Source organism: Rattus norvegicus, chromosome 19 (genome assembly GCF_021556685.1).
Source record: "Rattus norvegicus strain SHRSP/BbbUtx chromosome 19, alternate assembly SHRSP_T2T, whole genome shotgun sequence".
NCBI lineage: Eukaryota > Metazoa > Chordata > Mammalia > Rodentia > Muridae > Rattus > Rattus norvegicus.
This window is the reverse complement of record NC_141552.1, coordinates 43702091-43720827: the sequence shown is the minus strand read 5'-3', so window position 1 is coordinate 43720827 and position 18737 is coordinate 43702091. Positions and strand designations below refer to the sequence as shown.

Below are 18737 nucleotides of genomic sequence, written 5' to 3'. Positions count from 1 at the left end.
TTTCTAGTTCACTCTCTCTGTTTTGTGACTGAGGTTCAAGACGTGAGCTGCCTGCTTCTGATCTAACCGCCATGCTCCTGCTGCCACCCTTCCCTGCCGTGCTGGACTCTCGTCCCTCTGAACCATAAGCCCAACTAAGCTCTGTTCTCTGATTTCCTTGGTCATGGCTTCGCCATGGCTATACAAGCTTCTAGCTGGACGACTGACAGGGACAGACATGAAGCTCCTCCACGAGCTGTCCAGGGTGAAGAGAAACACCACACATCTATTTCTAGTGGGAGGTACAAGTCAGTAAGAACTTTCTGGAAAGTATACATAACCAAGAGCTTCCGGCTTCACTCCGAGGACCTGTCCCAAGAACACTATCAATCATGCCGTCCACAGTGATGTCTGCACGGGGTTTCTGCTGCTTGTCCGTGGGTCAGGATGTGAGGAGTCCTCAGCTTATCCCTGGCACTGACCCCGGCTTCTTCTGTCATCTAGAACTCTACACTGGGTCCACTAGTCTGGCGCTGGGGTGACTTAAGGAAGTGCAGCCCCAGAAATCCGCCTGCCTCTGCCTCCTGAGTGCTGGGATTAAAGGCATGCACCACACCCACCCCCTCATAATGTCCTAAAGAATGTGGCTTTCTCCTACTTTGGGGGCGAAGTTCCCCTAAAATTGAGTGAGACACACACTCTTCCTTCTGAATGTGCTGACAGGAAACACCATGTTTCAGGTGTAGGCCAATGCCCATGTGTGCTGCGAGCTGTGTTCACCTTAGACTGTTTCCATCTTCCCTCCCTTGATCATAGTAAGATGTCCACCGAGTCCCATCTCAACAGCTGTTGGGTTTTCTCTAAAAACAATCTTAAAACATTTTCTTAAATGTCTCTTATCCCTTGTTGAAATATCCCTTTTTATTTGATCTCTTTCTAGATGTTGATTCTTTTATTTTTTTTACTCTGCCTTGCAACTAAAGTAGCTTTTAGAGAAATATTTTAAAACATGCAAATGCTCTATCATAGAACTTCTCTTCACATTTGGCATATATTGATGGTTCTCTGCTTTATTAATTCACTTCCTTGTTTGGTGTGCATGGATGATGGTGGTGGTGGTGGTGGTGGTGGTGTGTGTGTGTGTGTGTGTGTGTGCGTGTGAAGCATGGGTGATGGTCAGAGGACAAAGCATGGCAGCTGGCTTTCCCCATCATGCAGTCCTGGGGACTAAGCTAAGGCCCTTAGGCTAGGCAGCAAAGCCCTTACCTACCCACTGAGCCATCTCACCGGCCCTATGCCAATGACTCTTGCTTGGTCTTTACCTCAATGGTTGCAAAATGATGAATTTTGTATTCTAATACTCACTGTCCATTTAGTGGTTGGACTTCCCAATTAATTCATTTCTCTATTAATGATTCCTATGGCTGTCCCAGTCAGAATTTTCTAATTGGACAGACCCTCACTGTGCAGACTGACCTGCCTTGGTTGTCCTCATGTTCCTCTTCCAGCCTCCCCAGTGCTGGCATCACAGGCATACGCTCATCGCCACGCCGGGCATTATCTTTAGAGCCGCTGCTGTGGTTAATTACAGTTGCTCTTCATTATCTGTGGATCTGGGACCCAGTTTCAACCACGCACAGATCAAAATGATCTTTCAACATTAACATGTCCAGGCTGTGCCTCTCTCGATTCACTCAACAGTGCGACTGTTTGCCCGCCATGAACTGTGCAGCAGGTGTGACTCTCATAAGGACACTTGACAAGTGACGTGTGATAAATGAAGTCACAGCACTGAGTGAGAGAGGGGGAACTGAGCATCCGAGGTTTCCTGGTTCTCAAGGGTCTCAGAACAAACCCACCATGGATACCAAAGGACAAATACATCTTGGTACTAAACTGTACAAAGCGGTGAGGTGGGAGCTGGATGCCGAGAGGCACCACGGTTTCCCGCAGGGGGACAGATATTAGCAGCAATGGGCTGGACCCCGGGTATGTGCTTGTCAACACTTTGTATCTTTGCCCTTCGGTACACAGGACAGAAAAACTACATGCGTGTTCGGAGGGCACATGGACAGACACGCACAGCAGCATATAAACACACGCCGTGCCATTAAGTTATGATTTACACTGACACTTCCAAGGGATGCCACGCCCTTCATGACTGCATGTTCCTTACCTCACAGGGAACGCTGCACTGATCACCTACCCACACAGTTAGCTATTTGTTTAATCACAGAATAAACGCGTGTAAACGGTCCAGAACTGTTTTAATCTACCACTAGGGTGAATAATTAAGCCTATTAAGAAAAATCGGCGGGATGGCTCGATGGCTAGAAAGTTTGCTACCAAGCTGATGACTGGAATTTGACTTCTGGTGTCCACAGGATGGAAGTAGAGAACTGACTACCAAAGTCTGTCCTCTGATGGAGACACTTACACACACACATGTACAAGTGCACACATGTGCATGCACACACATGTAATAAATGTAAAAAATTATTAAGATATTTTCATAACAAAAACGTTAAAAGAATTGCCCACGGTAGCAAGCCACAGTATCCACTAATCCCTGTCAACATTATCAGGGTGGGGAAATCCACTAAGATCATTGATTAGAACAATCTCCAGATAATGTGAATTTGAAAAACTCTTCAAAGCAGTATTTGAGCCTTCACTGGCATTGCCACAGGAATGATGGAGTCACTTCTAGAGAAACATTTGCAATGGAGTAAAGGGAAGGTTCACCTTTCCCGATGTGTCGCCTGGTATTTTCAATAGTGGAGTTCCGGTTAACATTGGAGAGCAGCCCAAGGCAGAATCGGTTCTTATTGTTGGAAGGATCGGTGAAACCATCCACCAACACGCTGGTGGAGGAGGCATGGAACGCTTCGCCCACACGGTTGTTGAGCTCATAGTACACAATAGAGCACCAGTGTTTTGGTTCCTCGTAAGCAACTGCTTGAACATCTGTAAGAAGGGAAGAAAAGGTTGTGTAGCTCACAGTTTGCGCCTGGAGCATCCCCAAACCGAAACCACATTGTAAAACTGTCTGGACATCACCCAGTGAAGACAGCCAAGGGCGACCACTGTGATCACATGTATCATTTTTGAGAGCTGAAGTACTTCTTATTAAAGGTGGCATTCTCCTTTAATTGGGGAACAATCTTCTCCAATGACTAGCAGAAAACCAAAATACCAGCTAAGCAAGCCCGGCAACAGCATTTGCTGAATACTAAGGACCTATTACCTTCTCATTAACATACAGAAATAATTAGGAATCTCTCTCGCTGGCACACTACCTACGAGAAATACAAGTGACCAATAAAAAACCAAGTGGCTCAGGAATACGAGGGGCCTGGAGATGTGCCAATGGGGCTGGCATGGAAAGGAGCTACTGTTGGAAAAGCCTTGGTAAACCTCTGCTTTCTCAAAGCACCAGAAACAACTTCTACCTATCGCGGGGAAGCTGCCTGCCTTCCCAAGAGCCAGGGATGGCGGTGGCTGCAGCTGCCGTTTTGCTGTGTTTCAGGAAGAAATCTTGCCAACTGGCCATTCTCCCTCAATGAATCATATCTCTCTCATCCAGACTCCATGCTAACTTCCTTCTATTTGCTTTAAGTCATGCCGAGCAGGTGTGTTTTGTCTCTCGCTTCCCAGAATGGGCCAACAATGGAAACTACCCAGCTTTACTGACAGGATGCAGCTTGTTCAGTCCGATCTCTTAAGCCCAACGAATCTCCAAACATAAAATGCTTTCAACCAAGAGGTGGGAGATGAATCCTTTCTGCAGCAAACCTCCTTCAAGACCCCCAGGCATACAAGCCACACTATAACCAATGCAATTATTAGTGATCTGGGCATCATGGGACCTCATGAACAAACGGGAAGGATTGCAAGGAAAATCCAGCAGGCATGGTAAAAAAAAGGACTTCCATGTCCTTCGTTAGTAACATTTTGTACTTAAGTGGCTTAGCTGAAAATAAACTATTTCCCTTGTTTTCTAAACAGTTCCCTCCTGTTGCTCCATTGTTCTTCAAGGAGCAAAGCTTCAGTGATTCACCAGGTGCCGGAGTGTGAAAGCGGCTGCGGCCACAGTCACACGAGCCTTTTATCGGCGTTTAGTGTTGTTCGAAATGCTATTCATCTAGTTTAGCCTTGGACACATTTTTTTCCTATAAAAGGCCAGAAAGACTTGTGGGACATATGGTCTTTATCACAACTATTCCACTCTGTCTTTGTATCTCTTGAAAACAGCCATTGATAATGTGTAACAAATGGGCACAGCTGTGTTCTAATAAAGCTTTATTTATAAAAACAGACAGTGGGCTGATCTGTCTGTGGGCTGTAGTTTGCTGACCCTTGCTCTGCGAAAACCACCACAGGTGACAACAGGAAAAAAGCCAACTCTTTTTCCTTTGAAGATTCTAGGTGATTTTAAATTGGCTCTAATGGGGCAACATTTTAAAAGCTGTTTAAAAGGGAAAAAGATCTTAAAAGTATGGTCTCTGTTTGGGGTATCAGCTAATTTCGTCAGGACAGATACAGGGTCCACACAGGAAATCTTGCTCCCCAAATAAAAATTCTAAAAATAGGTCAGATAGAGGCTACTCTTTCACACACTTCACTTGTTAACTCCCAACATCTAACGCTGACCAAGACCCATAAAACACAGAGCACCTATAAAGAAAACTTCAAAACAAAATCACTGATTTATATATGCTCTAATTTACTTAACTGTACTGCTAAGGTTTTTTTCTTTTTCTTTTTTTTTTTTTTTGAGAGTATTTATTTTGGAGTCAACACTTCAGGTCCCTGCAAAGTGAGACTTCCCATATGCCCTCCCACCACAGAGATCTGGCATCAGATTGGCATATTCAATATAATCCCAGAGCCTACACGGACATGTCATCATCCCAAATCCAGAGTGAGCATTAGGGTTTGTTCTTGGCTACAGTGTGTGCATCTGATCACATGTGAACCCAGCATGCTACTATCCTCGTGCTACCACAGGGACAGCATAATATTTAAGTCCTGAAAAAGCACCAGGAACTCGGATCCAGTCCAAGGCACCTCTCATTTCACTGAAATGGGCTTTAGAACAAAACAAGACACGTTCAAGCAGCCATACTGCTTCTAATTTCAACTTGCTTCATCCCCGGGTGGAATGCTTGCTGGAGGCTCCCTCAGAAGCTACTGAGCGGATGGGAGATCTCGCCAGGGCACATGGTACCTCTTGGCATGGGGTAATGTGCACTTGGTATACTGGGCTGAAATGAGCCTCGGGGTGAAGACCAGCTCCTCCCCTGAGGGAAGGTGAACGTCAGTTCAGCTGTAAATTCTTTGAGGGGGAAAAGAGTAAATTCTTTTTTTTTTTTTTGGTTTTTTTTTTTTTTTTCCGGAGCTGGGGACCGAACCCAGGGCCTTGCGCTTCCTAGGTAAGCGCTTTACCACTGAGCTAAATCCCCAGCCAAGAGTAAATTCTTATCCTTTAAATTAATTCTTCTGGTAACAAAGTTAGGCAGGAGGACAGAGAGAGGAAAAATGCACCATTACTTGTTACAACGATAAAGGCTCTAAAATAGACAAGGGGTGTGTGTGTGTGTGTGTGTGTGTGTGTGTGTGCGCATGCACACCTCTATGTAAGCATCTGTGTGTGCATGCGTGTGTGCCTGTCTATTCTAACACAAAGGGAACCGTCTGGAAACCCAGCTGTATGGATTTCCAGTGAGATCACCAGTGGGAAGTCCGCTCTGCACTACTGCGGATGGCCCATTCCTCTTGGCCCATTTAAAGACAATTCTTGCAGCACCGATCCCAAGTTACTAATTACTGAAGACCTGAATACACGGCCATCTAAATAAAAGACACAGGTAATGTAAAACAGGCCTCGGCTGCCCCATGTGCAAGAGCTCTCATATGCACACAGGTACATGAAACAGCTATACAAACCATGTGTCTATTGACACTAAACCATAGATAAATGTATATTTAAACAGTTCTTTGTTTATATTACTTAGCCATTTACAAAAAGTATAAGCAGATTAGCATGCTAATGAGATACGCCTGTTCGCCTTTTACGGAAACAATAAATCTCAGCTGACTGTTCAGCTCTGACGGATGTATGGCACATTCGGTTGCCTTCAGAGTTTGCCAACGGCTTGGTTTTCTAATCACCAAGGCTGAGACTTGGCCTCACTTAACTTCCTAGTACCAAATGGCAAACAGACGCTTAAGGCCGTTTCATAGGCTACTGAAAATTCATTCAATTCTGAGACTCCTTAGGAGACTGTGGCAGAGATTTTAGGCAAAGGGCTGGATTCTAGAGAATTCTTTCCTTCAGGTTTAGAACAACAGTTTTTTCTGTTTTCTAGACAGCTACTGTTTGAAGGTCTATATGACTGAAAGCAACACTTGGACCTGCAGACAACAAACTCTCACAGGGAGAGCGGCAGCTGACTTCACCTCCTCTATTGATCTCCGCGGGCAGTGTCGGTGCCGTCATGTTCGTCATGTTCGTGTCCATAGGCTGAGAGCCATCCTGGGCCATGGGGTCTTCAGGAGGCAGGTAAGCAGGCGGGGGTGTGTCGGCTACAACGGTTTAAAGAAAAAAAATACATTTCAGGCATAGATTCTCTTCTGTGTTGTCTCTGTGCACACTGTTCACGGGAATGCAGGTGCACGCCTACTGTATGTAGGCGGTCAGAGGATAACTTTGGGTTTAATTACTGTGGGGGAGAAGGAACAAGTGGGGGTCAGAGTGTAACTTGGGGAGCTAGGTCCAACATGTAGGTTTCAGGGACTCAGTGAAAGCCTTCACAATGGCAGCAAGTATATACCCCCTGAGCCATCGGGCAAGCGCTCACCTTCTGTGGGGCGGGGGTGGGGGAAGCAAGGACTCTCAGTGGCCTGGACTCTATAAGCAGGCTTGGCTGACCAGCCAGTGAGCCCCAGGGATCTGCTTGTCCCTGCCTCCCTGTGCTGAACCAGTCCCTTAACAAAAGGGCCTTCCACGGTGGTGTTTGACTGCAAGGATTGCAGTCGGGAAGCAAAGGCAGGATGATGGAGAAGTCAAGGCTAATCTCGGCAACAATTTAGCATCTAAGCCTTTGCAGAGGGGTGAGGGGTAAGCCTAAAGACACTGGACTTAAGGTATAGTTTCAGAAAATGATCATATCCCCAAACTTTGTTTCCAGTGACAACAGACCCTTAAGTGGGCTCCAGGAGTCCCCGTACCTCTCTAGGACCACGTCACTTTAAACCCACTGAGAAGGACACGGGTGCAGCAGACTCTTGAGAGCCCTCAAATTTGGTTTCACTCCTGTAACCAAACTGCCTGACAAGACTTGGTAAGGAGAAACTTCTTTCCAGGTCTCTGACATTAAACCTCTGGGCAGGAATTTGCTATTCACTGAGTCTTGGTTTCCCATGACTTTAAGCAATCTCTTAGGCCTACCTTCACCATAACCATTTAAGCAATGACTAGCCTAAAAACCCCCAGTAACAGAATAATAGGAGATAAAACAGTTTAGCTCAGCTGTCTTCTGTTTTAGAATTTACATAGGTCTCCTTCTGAACAGTTTCTAACAAGTAATAAGATTACTGAAACCACATATATTAATGCAAGACTGCTATTTTCTTACTGGGAAATATAGGACTTAAAAACCAAATACAGCTCCTCGTTGGCCTGTCAGCCCACCCAGCATGTACGGCAGAGCCTTGAGAACAAAATTTTACCTTAGGGATCCATAAATGCTTGGGTAAATACTTAGGGGCAACAGGGCTCCCTGGCAGTTCCCACCACCCCTGACCCTGGCAGAGTCTTAACTCAGCTGCCAAAAAGCTGAGAGCCAGCCGGGCTCCAGAGACCTTTCCTGTGCGTCTCAGTGGGCCTCCCTGCACTCCAGCTTCTTGGTGCAGCTCTAAGGTAAAGTCTGCTTTGTCTGGAGTCAGGAGCAAAGCAGGAGGCTGCTCAACAGAACCGGATGAATGTACCCCAACAGGCGGTGAAAATCTCAGCAGCGCCACCAGGGCTCAGGGCGGCAGGGTCTCACCAACAGTGTTCTACCACCTCCCCCAGGACATGCTCGAGCTTCGCTCCTCCAGCTTTTGCTTTAATCCCTGATGGCCAAGGACAGGAGTGAATCCTAGCAACAGTCTTTGCTTCTCTTTACTGGGGCTCGCCTGGGGTGGTCAAAAGTCCTCTGAAATGGACCGTCACCACCGGCCCATCCAGCAGGCCCAGCAGACTTGCCAGGGAATGGGTAGATAGGAAACCATCGAGTTATTACTTTGGTTATCAAAATAATCTCTTACACCTTCATCCCAAACAGACAGACATAATGCAAAATAAACAAGTTGAATTAAAATAAGAATAATTAAAGAAAAAAGAAGAAACAGCAATAAAGTGTGGACCACTTTTCAACATGGACATTGAATTAAAATTTAATCTAAAGCACTTTTAGTGGCTCCGTAAACACACCTGCCCGCCCAGTTATCGCCCTCACAGAAATACCCAGATCTCAAGATGATCTTTTGTTTATAGTAGCCTTCCTGCTGTTGACCGTCAAGGACTCTAGCACTAATATTTGAGATGCTTGTTTACTAACCTGCAACTTGAAAACTAGAACGTTCTAATTAATCACCCATTTTGAGAACTATCACAGCATCCGTTATGACTACAACAGGAAAATAACTGGCTTTGTCTCTGCTAAGTTAAACAAGCAGATGGTCTCCAGCACTCCTGATACAATTCCTTGTTGTTAAAAGTACATGCTTCTTGGGATCACATCACTGGTTAAATGAATCTAATTAAATGGGGGTTGTGACCCCTCAGAAAACAGCTCTTCCAGGGCTGCACTGACAGCAAGGGTTCTTCGATGTCAGAAGCACTCATTGGAGCTACTTCTCGAAACATCACTGTTTGTAACATGATGTTTTCCCCTTTCTCTCATGGAGAGCCGAGGCTGGAACAATTGTGCCACTCCCAGAAGGATGCAGCTGTTTCAAAACTTTTGAAAACAAGGGGAAAATGTAGCAGGAATCAAACAGGCCATCCCCTTGTCTGGCTGTGAGACTCCTCTCTCTACAACTGATGTTCTGAAGGACTCGCCGTTCACTGGGACTTGCTCTAGGGTTCAGACCTCTTCCTTACAGGTCACGCCCACCCACCTCCCCGAACACCCCATCCCCACTCTGTGAACCCCTCCTACCTGGCATCTGAAAAGGGCTGCCCGGGTCTGAGCTGGTCGGGGAGTGAGGGTAGGTGCTGCTGCTGCTGCCAGGAGAGTTGGGGTAGCTGCTGTTGGGGGACTGGGGAAACGGGTGGCTGTGTGGCTGCTGGAAGGAGTCGGGGAACGTGGCATTCAGTGGCATGTGGGGCTCATTTTGTCCCAGGTTTCGGAACTGAGCCAGAAGGCTGTGCTGAGGGTTGTACTCGCTGTGCCTCGGAACCAGCACCGGTGGGAGAACTGGAAAAAGGAAGAGAGAGAAAGAGAGAGAGAGAGAGATGAGAACGGTGAAAACCGGTAACAGCCTCACGGCAAGTGAGGGCAAATGACCAGAACACCAACTGTCAGCTCCACAGCTCTGACCAGAGGGGAAAGCACAGCCCAGATGGATCACAGGACTCCAGCCAGAGAGCAGCGCTCCTGGCCTGTTGACCCGAGGAAGCCTTGAAACACAGTTTCAGACTAAACCATGTTGCTGCATTTCACTTCAAATTTTCCCACTCACAAGAAACTCAAGCACAGTTAACAATGTGCATTGCCCCCTAGCCAGATGGCTTCAGGGGAAAGGAGCTTGTCACACAGCTGGGTGACCTGAGCTTGATCCCTGGAACTCATGTAAAGGGAGAAGGACAGAATAGATTCCACAAAGTTGGTCGGTGGCATGAGCACCACTTTCATACGCACGCACACACGCATAAAGCACTGTGGCATATACCCACGATCCCAGTACTCAGGAAGGAGGTTAAAGCAACAGGATGCCAGTCTGGGGTCCAGTCTGGGCTACCCTGTTTATGTATTTATATATCACCACTGATGTTCTTCCTGACAGTCTGCTGACATCTGAGTTATTGAACGATAAACAAATGTATTGAATCACATTACTTACCAATAAGTATTTTAATTGACATATTAGCTGCTTTTAAAATAAAAAGCAACAGAATGAAGGTTGAAGAAATAAACACAGTGGGCATCAAACACCCAAAGGCCAAGGATGAGGGCTGGTTACGTAGCCTCTGAGGATCTGGACGAAGGAACCCACTTCTCTGTGATCCACAAAACAGGGCCGAGGAGGACCCGGAAGTTACAGTCACATTTTGCTAACTAAAAACTCCAAGCTACGAAGGTGTAAGAGGTAGGTACGTAAGCAAAAGCAAAAAGAGTTGTCTCTCCTGAGGGCTGCAGGTTAAGAACCTAGGACAGTGAGAATCAGCACGGTTAACTCCCCAAATCCTGGCACAGCCACCACCAAACTGGTTACCTACCAGGGATGGGCAGGCCGCCTATGGTAACTTATAGAACCCCGCCCTGGGAGAAGTTATTAGACCCCAAGATGTCCTCCAGGGTCACGAGGTAGCTTCCCCTTAGTGACAAAGACCTTTGGAAGCCCTTCTGCTCTTGTGGCCCCAAAACAACAGAGAAAAGCAACATGTTTTAAAACTGCAAGATTTGGAATTTTCTTTTTAAATTTATTTTTCTATGCAAAACACTTGGATTCGTTTCCATTTTTGTCCAAAACTCGTTTGGGTACAACTCCCCCCCCCCAGTGTTGGGCTTACTGCTCGACTCATCGTCAGCCCTTAGCAGCCTCCCAGTGCTCTGTACAAAGCCAGAACACACTCGCCCAGCCCTGAAGGCCAGAGGCCTGCGGCTCCCACCGTCTCCTCTGCTTCTCTCATTCTCACCTCCTCCCAGGGCAGCTGCAGGTTCGTGTGTGTGTGTGTGTGTGTGTGTGTGTGTGTGTGTGTGTGTGTGTGTGTGTGCGCGCGCGCAGTCACAGAATCTTGTATATCCATGCTGAAAGGAAGAATCCATTCCTGTACCCTTCTGGGGCATGGAGTTTCCCAATTTGTTTCGGTTTCTGAGCCACTAGTTTTATTTAATTTTACCTTTCTCTAACTGGTTAACCAGAAATGCCACTCATTAGGAGTCCATCTTTGTCCTGGGGACCAAGGGGGACCTTTCTCATCATGTCCTATGTATGTTCTGCTGCTTTCTCGGACACTTCCTCTGCTCTGTCTGGGCCATGCCATCATTGTTTCTTGGGGTTTTGTTTACTTTTTTTTTTATTTTATTTTAGAGAGAGAGAGAGAGAGAGAGAGAGAGAGAGAGAGAGAGAGAGAATGTGTTTTAGACAGGGTTTCTCTATGTAGACCTGGCTGTTCTGACTTGTCCGGTGGAGGCTGCCTGTCTCTGCCTCCCGAGTTCTGGAATTAAGTGTGTTTCACACTAGGGGTGTGGAGGACTAACAGGTCCAGCTCCTGTCGGTTTTCCTTCTCGGTGTTCAGGACCCATGCTTTTCTTTCCAAGTGGCTTCAGTTACTTCCCTGTCTACCTTTTGGAAACCAAAATCGTTCTTGATGCCTTACTGAGAGGCCATTCCATTCACAGATACAGGGAAGTATCTAGGTGCTGGGTGCCTTCCTTACACTAAGGAAGGGCTGGGCAGGAGATGGAAGCCGGATGCCGAGTGCAAAGCTAGTCTCAGCTACAAAATGAGTTCGAGGCCAGCCTGGGCAACTTAGCAAAACTGTTGAAAATAAAACCTAAAGAGGTTAAAGAGAGGCTCAGTAGTGAGGAGCATGCACTGTCCTTCCAGTTTTCATCACCCACAAGGATAATTCATCTGGACTCCGAGGGAACCTGTATGCATGTGTGCAGTTAAACTGCAGAGAAAGCCATGGGTACAGCTTAGTGCTACAGAACCTGCCCGACATGCACGAGAGCCCAGGTTCATCCCCAGGACTGGAAAAACAAAACCACTTGGAAGGTCTGTTCAAGCCCACAATGGCTCTGTGATTTGTGGACACTATAGCTAGGGCAGCTGTAATGAAATACCAAAGAGTGGAGCCCAGAGTAATAGGAATTCATTTTCCTGTGGTCCTGGAGGCTGATGTCCAGGATGAAGGGTTCTCCCGAGGCCTTGGTTCTCAGCTCCTGATGGCCTACTATCTTGGTGTATCTCTGCACAGCTTAACCCATCTCACAAGGATGTTAGGCAGTCTACATTAGGGCCCCCCACAATGCCCTCATCTTATCTTTTCCTTAAAGACCCTGTCTCTAAAGCCCACCTTCAGTGGTACTCAGGGTTCAGGCTTCAACATGAATTTAGGGACACACACAGCCTGGTCCGTAAAGGCACACTCAGTGTCTTCCAAGTTCCCGAGCACCCCAAACTTCATACTTAAGGACAGTGCGCTTGGTTTGGAACTGTTCTCCTTATGTTTCCAGAGAAGCTGTTTCCCACAAGACACTCTGGAGAAGCCAGATTCCAAATCTGTTTTCTAAACGTTGTCGGAATCTGTCCTTTTTGCCTTGGGCCCCGAGGTCCCTCCTTGGAGAGGAAACCCCATGGTTAGGTTTACTAACGCTTGGTCTCTAAGATGACCAGGTTGTATGGTCACTAATACCCAGGCCTGGCTGCGCTATGCCCTTCCTGAAAAAGAGGCCTAGATGAGTGGAACCTTTCTCATGTAGCTGACAACCACCTGACGTCTGTGTGTGCATGTGGGTGTGCATGTGTGAGCATGCATGTGTCTATGTGAGTGTGTATGTACATGCGTGTGTGTGCGTGTGTGCTGCCTAGGGAACTCTGTGGTTGGATGCTGGGGATCTGAACCCAGGTCCTCATGCTCGTGCCGGAAGCACTTTACCAACTAAGCCACCTCGTTCTCTGCCACATCTTCATTGGCATTTTTAAAAATTCCTTATTTTAGCCGTTATTTTAACTCTGTGTATATATGTGCGCATCTGTGTGCACATCCGTACATGTATGTGAGTGTTGGTGCCCTGTGTAACTAGATAGAGTATTAAAACCTCCTCTAGAGGTCGTTGTGAGCTGCCCAGTGTGGATGCTGGGAATTAAACTTGGGTCCTTTCTCAGAGCAGCTTGTGCTCTTAACCACTGAGCCATCTCTCCAGCCCTCTAAGAATTCAAAAGGAGGATGCTCTCGCTTCCCATTTTTTCCTGACCTTTCGGAAGGGAGGAGTTGGGTTTCTTCCTTTCCTCACCACTGTTAACTCTGCTTCTCAACTGCGTCTCCTTCCATGAAAAAGTAAAATCCCTTTTCCAGCTAACAGGACAACCAACGGGGGACTAAAACCGCAGGACGCTGCAGTCTGAGGACATGTCTGTGATTCTTCTACTGGGCTCTGCTTTTCTGTGTTGCCAAGGCGCACAGGAGAGAAAAGACCGAGAATGGCTAAAATGATACAACAGGAGCTCAGCAGCAACTCACACCCCAGATGGGAGCTCTGTCCAGAGGCTCAAGCACGGCTTGAAATCCTACACCAAATGGTCAGTGGCAGCGTGCTCTCGCCTAACCCTGGCAAGTCTTCAGCTGTGCTCTGACCCTCCAAATGTTCTCCAAAAGGCAGCTGGTTTCTGCTCCAACACACAGAGAACTCTGATGAGGAGGCTGCCAGCCCCTTGGCCTGGGTTTGTCCACGAAGACAGAATGGCAGTCAAGACTCCTAAATGCTTCCTGCCCAGTTCTGCAGTGCTGGAGGAGGTACCTGGCTAAGTGACCTCTACAGATGACCACCCTGTGACTCTGGGCAAATCACCCAACCGCTTGGGGTTCACACTCTGGCTTCCCTCCGGCAGCTCTGCCCTGAATTCTGTCTGTCTCCTGCTATGATTTTCTGTGCACCTAATTCTAGCCCTGCATTGTCACAGCGCTGTCCAGGTGAGACTTGAGACATCCCACTGGGGTTGTCTAAGAGCAGAGAGGTGGCACAGTCAGTCAGTCTTACAGTAAGGACTCTTACCAAAAGGGCAGGTTGCCTCAGCAGCTGCTTAAGACAGATGTCCCTAATAAGAGTGTACTGGGTGAGCTTGTGGGCAGGAACCATTCATGTAAAGAGGTGGGGGAGGAGGTAAGATGGCTTTCAAGTTAATAGAATGTTTGTTTATAAAATTAAATCCCTTACTTGGAGATCTGCCTCGGAAACTGAAGCAATGGTTCTCCGAATCTTAACCAAGGTTAAATTTTAACAGCAGTAAACAACAGGTAAAACCCCTTTATCTTCTTGTTTGCTCACTGATGGTGAGCTGAGGGTGGGCAGGGTTTGAAATATTAGATAAGGTCTCCTGAACTGTGGTTATAAAAGTCAACCGGAGGACACGGCTCTACCACAGGGTGTCTCCATGCTGATTCTTACAACTGTAATCTCTGTTTCTCCAGGGAAGCAGGCTCAGCCTAGCTAGGTAACTCATTCTGGATCTAGCACCTCAAGAAAGAGGGGCCAAGGCTTGAGTGAAAGGGTGTTCACAGCCACCAGGTTTTACTACTTAGTCCTAAAAAACTGAGAGGAGAATGAAAGTCACAGGGGTGCATGTTCTGTGTGTGTGTACGCTTGCATGCATATGTGTAGTGTGTGTGTGGTATGTGTGTGCATCTGTGTATGAGAGAAAGAGAAAGAGAGAGAGAGAGAAAGAGAGAGGGACAGATAGAGATAAACAAACACTGGGTTTTCTTCCTCAATTGTTTCTCTATTTTATTTCTTGAGACAAGATCTTTCACAAAACCTGGAGTTTAGTGTTTTGACTAGACTGCCTGGGCCAGCCAGCCCCCATGACTGCCTGTCTTTTTCCCTCAGTACTGGGATTACAACCATTTTCTGTGTGTGCTGAGGACCAAACTCAGGCTGTCCGTCATCTCTGCACGGCAAACACTTGACTAAGCTGTGTCCCCATACCCGTGCTTGGGTTGAGTTAGAGAATCATATTTTCAACAGACTTTTATCTGTGGAGGGCACTGTAGGAATGCAGCAAGTGTCTGAAGTACATAGTGTATCACAGACGGCAACGACGCAAATGTAATTTGAACGCAGGTAGAGAAATGAATTGCATTCAACCAGTATCAACCTTTTCTTTCTTTTACCCAACATTCAGTTTACTTTTAAAATAGCCTAAATGTAACTCGGCTTCCCAGGAAATGGGAATCAGTGATCTCTAGTCCACCACAAATGATTCCTGCCAGACGTGTCTCTGTGGGACTGTGCCGCACATGCTGGCCATGACTGGGGACCTTGACTGAGGTTCCTGCTCTGACCTATCTTTCCCTCCCCGCCTGGCTACCCTCGGCTTCTGCACTCTCTGTCTCCTTGTCTCTCAGACACCCTTCCTGCTCCCTGTCCATGCCAGCAGGTAACTTCCGCCCCATGGTGGCTGTGCAGGCTATACCAAGGTAACTCCCCTGTTTTATTTCTTACCTGACTTCCTCATCTGGTGGAGTGCCATGCCCTTGAGGGTGGAACTGTTGCTCCTTCTCTTGGACTGCCCAGAGTCTGACATATAAAAAAGCCCTGAATGTGTTTTCACTTAACAGTTTTATTGTAACCCCTGCCCTGTTAGGTATGGTGTGTGCAGTCTCTCCCCGATGCGCTCCTCACATTCTACTCAACTGCAGATTGTGAGCATCATCCCTGTAACAAAACCGGAACCTGGACGGTTGGTGAATTCAGCCTCAGTCACTGTGCCTTGGGTACAGGACACCCGTCTCTTGTTCCATGGCTCCAGCTGTGGAAACCAAACCTCAAATTTCTCACTTGTGTCAAATACCTAGCAATGACTCCTTGCATTTCTAAGACTCGATACAGTGGTAGCTCTGAGCCTTAGGTAGAATACACCAGTATGCTACGGGCATGGCCGGCTTGGCCTCACACTGCTCACAACAAACAGTATCCAGGGGTCAGAGCGACAGCTTCACAAGTAAAGTTGCTTCTTGCTAGGCCTGAGGGTCTGTTTGGTTCCTGGAATCCAAGGTAGAAGGAAAAGAACTAACTCCCGCAGGTTGCTCTCAGACCTCTACACAAACAGATGTAAAACAAAAACAAAAACAAAAACAAAAAAAAAAAAAAACCCAAAACCCAAACAAAACCTGCTTAGTTTCTTTGGCCAAGCTGCATGGCGTTATGGAAAAAACACTGGCTCTCACTCAAGAAGGCCTGGGGTCCCCACCGCATGAACTTAGGGAGCACAAGCTCGTGCTGAGATTTCCATGCATGTGTCCCCAAGATGGTCACAGCAGCCTCCCACCGCCAGCTCCCCCTCAGCCTCTTCTCTTCGCTGAGTTCCCTTTCCTTTGCTAAACATTTGTTTGCTTCACTTCCACAGAGGTAAGGTGTGAGGTTATAAGACAGTACAGAAGTCTTCTAAGGTAGAGAAAAACTTGAATATAAACTACAATTATCACACCAGGAGTTAAAAACAAAACCAATGTAGGCGATGCATGAGAGAGAACAATACTGTTTTAGCTTTAGCTTTCCAAATTTAGGGTTTTGCTTAACTCCTCATTAGACAAGTAACAGGAGCGATTTTTAAAACCTTCCTTCCTTTCAATAGTAGAGCTGTAACACACATCACTTACATATGCTGAGTGCTGTACCAAATATTAACTGATCACAAGAGCCTTGTACACAAATTCGGACAAACATCGTACAGGTAATTAAAACAGGTGAGAATACAGCTTAAGATAGAGGTGGAAATGAAGATACTGGGAGATTTCATAACTTAACTGAGACACTAGCTCACCTATGGTTAGACAGCCAATGTCCTGGGAATCAGGTTCAAGCTGGACTGCCTTGATCTTAAGAAGTTTCTGAGCAGCGGCTCAGCTACCTAACAATCCATCGAAAAGCTCACAATGGCCTCCAAGCTGCTCTGTTTAACTAACACTCAGAGTTCAATTAACTGTATTCAGCTCAAAGTGGATCCCAGCAAATATCACTGATGGATGGGAAATAAATGTAAACAGAACTTCCTAAACACACAGACACAGGCATGGATGTTCCCACAGGGCACGGGCGCAGATGCTCCCAACTCTCCACTCTCAGCCCAGCCCACAGGCAGGCTACCACATGTGTCTTAGAACACACACTCTAATACTTACACACTGGGTGTCTGGCTCCTCTGTTAACGAGAAAGCCAACTGCTTCCTGGTTCATCGGAAGCAGTCCCAGCACAAACACTGGCTGCCCTGATTCAGTCACCATTTTAGTGTAATGACTACCACTACTTTTCTGGAACTGATTGCTTCATGGAGACTTGCTCCCATTACAGGTCTCCCTTCATCCTACAGGAGGTATGGAGGAAAAGAGCGACCTTCCTCGCCTTGCAGATCTCATCATTTTCAAGGATGCACAAGTGCGAACGGAGGTCTCTTCACACACTGACTAATGTGATCTTCACAGCAAACCTGGACAGACGGACCGTCACAACCCTCAGCTTCCCCCGCAGGTCAGCAAACAGAAAATCCCAAGGAAGAAGTGTAAGGGGCTCAGGGCCAAACTGCCCAAGGCGAGCGGAAGTCTAAGTCCATGGTCCCCATCGTGTTCTCACAACATTACTGAAGGAAACTGGTATCTTCTTCACATGGCCTTTTCTGTCCTGAATCCCTAAGGAATCCCACTCTACCAGTCCACTAGGGGCTAATCCTCTCTCACTGATACTACTTGTGTGGTTTCAGGGTTTTTTTTGTTTTTTTGATCTATCACAACCAGTAGTTTACAGTCTGCTTGTTTTAAGGGTTTTCTCATCAAATGGCCTCAGGTTTGAGGCACAGTCTCTCCTTCCTACTGCTGTGTTCTAACTGACTCCCCTTGCTGTCCTAGTGCTGGGATTACAGATGTGGGCCACTACATCTGGCTTTAAAGAAGAAACAAAACAAAGCACCCTGTGAGTTCCAGCTGCAGAAACAGTAAGAAAGGTCCTGCCTCAAAGGTGCAAGGAGAGAGCGACTCCGGAGACGTCATCCTCTGACCACTGCCGGGATACGGCAGCATGTGCCAACCCTTCACTCCTCCACAGAATAAAATGAACCTCCACATCCTCTTCTTATGCTTGAGGAGGCTCCTTGGGTAAACTGGGTAGCAGACAGAAGGAACCTTGAAACTCTCAGGCCAAGAGAGTCAAGCCAGGTGACCATCAAGCTCAGTGAGAGGCGCTGTTGCAGAGAAGTGAACAGTGTCTCTGAGAATGACACCCCAAACTGGCTGACCTCTAAACACACACATACACATAAAAAAAATCCTTGAGACAGTGGCCATGCACGGCCATCTCGGCACTGCACTGGGACAGTGTTAGCAAGAGCAGTGTGCAGGGGTGTCAGCTGAGGAAGTCTTGTCAGTGCTCTTCCGAGCTTGTGAGTTACGTTCTCCCTCCATTCACACGGGTCCTTCAATTTAGCATCAGCCATGATAATTGCACGCCAGTGTTTTCTCGTGGGCACAGTTCTTGTAGACTTCTGTGTTTGTCATAAATGTAAGAAGGAAGGGAAACTTACATGTACTGGAACACAGCGCACACTGTCTTGTTTTAATTTCTATTGTTAGTATAGTTAATTTATCTCCAATCTTCAAAATCTTTCTAATGAATATATCTTGGTGTCTGACTTTTAACCTCAAAATCTTGAAATGAAGTCAATCCTTGCTCCCTACCCAGCAAGCGCATTTGCTGCCCAGGTGCTGCGAGTCTCAACAATGGGGTCACATCTGAATAAAGCCGGGGTCAAAGTACTCTAAGTCAGAAAT

At 46.9% G+C, this 18737-nt stretch overlaps 1 protein-coding gene across 6 annotated transcripts in view; it reads right to left on the bottom strand.

The window, feature by feature from the left end:
- The window catches only part of Smad1 (SMAD family member 1), a 60114-nt gene that overhangs the window by 9667 nt on the left and 31710 nt on the right, over positions 1-18737 (bottom strand). For 2 of the 6 annotated variants that reach the window (XM_087593939.1, XM_087593940.1), the window contains exons 3-5: positions 9189-9446; positions 6397-6567; positions 2725-2946 (exon numbers count right to left, since the gene is read on the bottom strand). In XM_087593939.1, coding sequence (XP_087450065.1) covers positions 2725-2946; positions 6397-6567; positions 9189-9446 — 651 coding nt within the window. 6 annotated transcript variants of the gene reach the window in all.